Here is a 6282-nt window from a genome sequence, read left to right as displayed (position 1 = left end):
TTGAGGCTTCTATACCATTGTATTGTGAACTTTTTGAGCAAGGGATCAGCCTATGGATAAATTTTTTGGGGCAGGGCCTCTCTACACCGGGACTAAGAAATGAATGGTTTGGATTATACAAAATTCGTGGAAATACATGCCCACGTATGAATAAATTGTTGGGCCATCCATTACCGCCAGTCTCTACATTGGGTTTCCCATTGAAAATTCTGTGCATTGAACAATTCTAACCATTTTATTTGTGCAGATTTTGGAATTATGAATCAGAATCGGCATCATATTACGATTCCCATTCAATCAGAATGGAAAAAAAGAAAACAAATGATTTCTTTTGCACACTCAGGCACATTTTCTTTGTTGGTTTATCTCATTGGTCTTACTCTCGATTACCATATCATTTTCCTAACAAAAATTAATTCAAAAAATTTTAAACAAAAAAATTCATTCCAATTGGGGCGGAATCAGAATACCACCCCTCGGTAGAATCCTAATAATCCCATTATAGAGTTTAATTTTATACTAATAATCAGTCTTGGACTCAAAATCAATTCACAAAATCCAATGAACATGACCTAAGTGGTTCCCACTTGCACTTGTGCCTATCCTCACTTTTCTCTAGAAAATGAGAATCCAAACACCTTAGTTTTCTTCCTTTGAATAAAGTCCAAGCAATGTGTTATACGTTTGCTTGTCCTATGTACAGACATGTACAAAAACCTGTCTCATATAAATGTCATCCAGTCAATGAATTCCTTCCTAAATATGTTAAATCGAGAAAGCCTTCTGAAATTGAGAGAGGAAAATATATTTTTAAGCCCTTCAACAAGGAGATGAAGCTTCTTGTCTTGATAGTTTTCTTCTCACTCCAATTCACCTTCACACTATCACAGATCTTATTTCAGGTATGTAAAAAACCCATTCATTTGCCTTTATCCCTGTTTCTTATTTCTTGGGTTTTTTTTTTTTTAAGGTTCATGACCTTTTGCTTTCAGGGTTTTAATTGGGAGTCATGGAACAAGGAAGAGAAATTGTATGAATTTCTTGGAAAGCATGTCTCAGAACTAGATCAGGCTGGGATTACACATGTTTGGTTGCCTCCTTCCTCACATTCTGCTGCACCCCAAGGTCAGTTTCTGATTATTGCTTGTGTTTTGGAAAACCGAAAGATTGAGAAATTATATGATGGGTGGGTTTTTTTAAATGTACGGTAGGCCCATTCCATAGGATGATCCAAACCGTCCATTTGTTCGGCCACTGCTTAAATAGGTTGTGCCCCAAAATAAATATCCATAGCATGATCCTAACACTCCAATATAAACCTGTATTTTTTCGAAAAGTACGGTACGGCCCACTTCATAGGATGATCCAAACGGTCCATTTGTATGGCCACAACGCAAATAGGCTGTGTCCCAAAAATCATATCAATAGGATGATCCTGACCCTCCGATCTTATGGAGGGTTAGGACTGCACATTATGGACGGTTTGAATCATCCTATGGATATGACTTTTGGGGCACAACCTATTTACACTGTGCCCCAATGAGAATTACAATTTAGATTGAAGTCTCTGATAGCCAGTATGCAGGATAAAAGAGATCATGAAGAAGAGTCTTGGAAATTATTTTGAAGGTTTTTACTAAAGAAGTCTTCCACTTTGCTTTATTTGCAAAAAGATTCTTCAACTTGGAGTCAATTTTGCCAATCAGGTCTGGTGACCAAAATACCCATGTTAGATTTTTTTTGCAAAAGACTAAAATACCCTTATATGTGAAATTAAAGAAGAAAATTACCATGTAAAAAGAGTAAAATACATGTAATGCTGAGTGATATGTTTTGATAAGGTGGATCCCACCAACTTGACTCAAACTCATGCATTAATTGGGGCCCATCATTTTGCCTCATGTTTTGCCTGACTAGGTCCCACAATCTCCACCAGAACCCATGTATAGATTGGGCCCCACAATTTTGCACATCATGTTTTCGGTTTTGAGAGGGTGGGCTCATTAATTTGTTTATAGAATGGACCAAGAATGCTAGTATATATGGAGATGATATTCCCACTCTTATGATTTAAAACTTATCACTGACCATCATGGGCATTTTGGTCTTTTTCTCAGGGAAAAATATCTACACGGGTATTTTGGTCACAAATTGATGGCATGACGCGATTTGCAAAATTGAGTCAAACTTGATGACTATATTTACAAATTTTCAAACTAGAAGATTTTTTTTTTAAAATAAAGCAAAGTAGAAGACTTCTTCTGCTGAAAAACCCAAATTTTTTTTTCCATGGAAAATATTTCTTGTAGGTTTTCAACTTTCCTTTAAATCTTCTGATTTTGGAAAAAAATACATGAAAGATGTGTTTACCAAATGCTAGAAAATTTATCTACCATGAAAAAAACAATGATCCAATGAAAATTTTCCGTACATCCAAACAGCCCCATATAGAAAAATAATTAGAGGATCAATGTCTCTAGGGCTGTTAGAGGATCAATGTCTCTAGGTTAAAATAAAATAAGAACCAGGTGATCAGTCCGGCGAATCGAGATGATCAATCTACAACCCATGAAAGGTAAAGAAAAACAGAAAGTACTAGACAACACGCATCAAATCAAACATTACCAATGCCTCTCTAGGATCTCTATCCACCTTGCTGTTCGCCGATCTTCTTACGTGATGGAAAAAAATGGAGGATCCCTCTACTCGATCCATAATCTCATTAATCATTGTGCGAACCGCCGATGTAGGAGAGTACCCTTCAACCATTTTATCGCATAAAGTGGATTCTTTCCGTTGTAATCTGATCAAGGATGTTATGATCAGAGAAGCAGGATTCGTACCTGGAGTTGGGGATTCGCGAATCCCCGAATCGCGAATCCGAACCGTGTTTGCCGATTCCGACACTGGATACCCATGTCGAATTCTGACATTCGTACCCGTACTCATGCAAAATAACCTAAACCCTAATTAGATTTAGCTAAGGTATTTATATTAATGTTGTTGGATAGAAAACAAAGTGCAGCATATTAGCCATGACCCCCTTAAACCAAAAAAAAAAAAAAAACTTAATACTAAACATTATTACTTCTATTCCTCAGGCTATCTTCCAGGAAGACTGTATGATCTCAACGCATCAAGCTATGGAAATGAGGATGAATTGAAGAGATTGATAATGGCATTCAACCAAAAGGGAATCAAATGCATTGCAGATGTAGTAATAAACCATAGAACTGCAGAGAAGAAGGATGGGAGAGGGATATGGTGCATTTTTGAAGGAGGAACTCAAGATGATCGTCTAGACTGGGGGCCAACCATGATTTGCAGTGATGACACCGCTTATTCCGACGGCACCGGAAATCCCGACACTGGCGCCAGATTTGATGGCGCTCCGGACATAGACCATATCAATCCAAGGGTCCAGAGAGAACTATCAGATTGGCTGAATTGGCTAAAGAATGAAATCGGTTTCAAAGGGTGGCGCTTAGATTTTGCCAGGGGCTATTCCGCCGATATTGCAAAGGTTTTGTGAAACATCCAATTACTCCAAAAGCTAAAACTCTTAGGCCTTGTTCGTTTGAGATCATGCCAACGGATTGTGAGTCCAAAACCAATTATTTGATTCAAAATTAAACGTTAATTTGAGTCCAATTACTGGTTTTGGGCTACTATCGGGTTGGCATAATCTTAAAAGAATGAGGCTTAGAGTTGGTGTTATTTAATTGAGGAATGCTAGATTCAAAGGCGCCCTTGCAAAAAAGGAGCAAATTGCAAGGGCGTCCCTATTGGTCAAATTCCACTAAAGTTATTTATCTAACTTTAAATTCCATCTTAAATGTGATTTGATCATTGTAGGCGCTGTTTGCCCCCTTTTTTGCAAGGGCACCGGGAGCCTAGACTTCCTCCATTTAATCATCTATAACACTCTCCTCACGTGTGGCCCCTCTTTTTCAGTTGGTTGTACATATGGCACGTGTGGCCCCTCTTTTTGGTTCGCCGTACTGGTAGATTTTTTGAGGGAAATGTTATCAGCACAATCATATTTTGATATTTGCACCGATCCAACCGTCTTTTTCTTTATTTGGTTCGTGAGGGCTTTTGAAATGCAATAACCTTTTAATAGCTCTTTAAATACTAAGAGACAAGATAGATTGGTTAGTGAAAATAACAAAATGTGGTTGTGCTGATATCATTTCCACTTTTTTAATATCAAGGAGTAATTGATTTTTGAACCCAGGACCTTAGCTCAAAATTCAAATACCATGTGAAAGAACCAATTACTCCAAAAGCTTTAGCTCTAAGAGTTGGTGTTATTTAATCATTTATACTTAAACAGGTTTATATCGAGCGGGGCAAACCTGAATTCGTGGTTGGGGAGATTTGGACTTCTCTTGCTTATGATAAAGATGGGAAGCTGGAATATGACCAGGACTCGCACCGGCGTGAGCTCATGGAGTGGGTTCGAGCAGCTGGCGGTGCACCGACCGCCTTTGATTTTACAACAAAGGGTATCCTCCAAGCTGCGGTGGTAGGGGAGCTGTGGAGGATGAACGACTCGGCTGCAAGGGCGCCCGGAATGATCGGGTTGTGGCCCGAAAAGAGTGTCACATTTGTGGACAACCATGACACCGGGTCAACACAAAAGATTTGGCCGTTTCCATCGGACAAAGTCATGCAAGGATATGTATATATCCTCACTCATCCGGGAATTCCCTCCATAGTAAGGTTTTATTGCTTCTATTGTGATTTTCTGCCAACATAGTAGTGTTTAAAAACTTGGACTCTTAACTTGGGCCAAGGTAAAAGGGAGTCAACTCGAGCGAGTCGAGGATTGATGCAGACAATTTTTCATTTACTCGGATGAGTCAAAGGAGTTTCAATCGGCTTAATATGTCAAAACTTAGACACTTAAGAGAACATGGATAATTAAAACCGAGGTTGACTCAAGCGAGTTGATGATTGACTCAGTGAGTTAAAAGACACTGGATTGAATTGCCCTTGTTGTTCTGGTCATTTTTGCTTATGAAATAGGGCCTCTTGTCATTTTAGCTGGAAACATCGGATAAGAAAATGCATAAAGACATAATAGTCTTACATAGTAAACATCTAAGTTTGTATAAAGTCTCAAAAAATTTCATCCAAAGTTCTCAGAATGTTTCTGATACAAGAGTTTCCTTTAGGCTTTGTTTCTTTCGACATAAAATGGGCGTAAAACAGACTTTATGCCCAATTTTACATTACAAAATGGCTCATTTGTCTTACACTTTAGAAAAAGGATGAGATTCTCTCAAAACCTTTAGTCATAGAGGATCCATGGTCTTTCTTTTCTGTTAATTTCTTATCAAGAAGGAAAAATGCTATAGCTATTAACTAAAAAGCTTTGATATCTTCTCTTCTGCAGTTCTACGATCACTTCTTCGATTGGGGGCTTAAGGATCAGATCAGTATGTTAGTTTCAATCAGATCCAGAAATGGCATTCGACCAAATAGCTCATTGCGCATCATAGCCTCCGATCCTGACCTCTATTTGGCTGCGATCGATGAGAAAATCATTGCCAAGATCGGGCCAAGGTATTCTGTTGGCAACCTTGTTCCCTCCAACTTCCACATCGCTATGTCTGGGAACGATTACTGTGTTTGGGAGAAAACTCAGTGATTCCCAGAAACTCTCTCTACTTACTATCAATTGGTTTAAGCCATCTTCATATTCAGTTTTGTGATTTTAAGCATGCCTTGGTCATGTATCGCGTTTTCTTGGTTTTGCTATGCCCACTCTCTTCAATGGCCATATATAATATTCCTTATTTATTCATCTTCCAACTATGAAATATCTGATGGTCATTTCATTGAATTATAATTGCAAAGAAGGCCAAGTTGAGTCCTTGGATCCCATGATGGGAAGTGATCAAGAAACTCCCCTGAGAATTAACCTTCTTGATGTTCTTGAACAGAGATGGGTTTTTTTTTTTTTGGAATGGTAACAGAGATAGGTTAATACCCTGAATTTGGCCTCAATCCTAGCCATGAGATGCTCACTCTATATTAAGGAATGAAGAAACTGGATTCCATCTTTTCTACTCCTACCCATGTTCTTTTTTCAAAGATAACAGAGCATCGCAGATCCGAATGCTTTACCTGTTGGTTGGATTTGCAAGTAGAAAACCTGGAACCAAGGACACTTTGTAAGTTTTCGAGAGGAAGGGGCTTAATCCCAAAATAGGCTTGTCTAGATAGACTCCAAAATTGGCTAGGAGTAGAAAAGATGGAATTCAGTTTCTTTAT

General features: G+C 38.4%; 1 protein-coding gene across 1 annotated transcript; it reads left to right on the top strand.

Moving 5' to 3' along the window:
- Positions 1–657: 657 nt before the first annotated feature.
- Positions 658–5812, top strand: LOC143885771 (alpha-amylase-like). The gene is made up of 5 exons (XM_077389839.1): positions 658–902; positions 993–1125; positions 3102–3523; positions 4337–4720; positions 5402–5812. Exons 1-5 carry the CDS (start codon positions 672–674, stop codon positions 5654–5656), a joined length of 1425 nt encoding a protein of 474 aa, XP_077245954.1. The 5' UTR covers positions 658–671; the 3' UTR covers positions 5657–5812.
- Positions 5813–6282: the final 470 nt, after the last annotated feature.

This window comes from Tasmannia lanceolata, unplaced genomic scaffold, assembly GCF_043159265.1.
Source record: "Tasmannia lanceolata isolate RefF3 unplaced genomic scaffold, GAP_Taslan_0.1 ptg000009l, whole genome shotgun sequence".
Lineage (NCBI taxonomy): Eukaryota > Viridiplantae > Streptophyta > Magnoliopsida > Canellales > Winteraceae > Tasmannia > Tasmannia lanceolata.
This window is presented reverse-complemented; position numbering and strand designations above follow the sequence as displayed.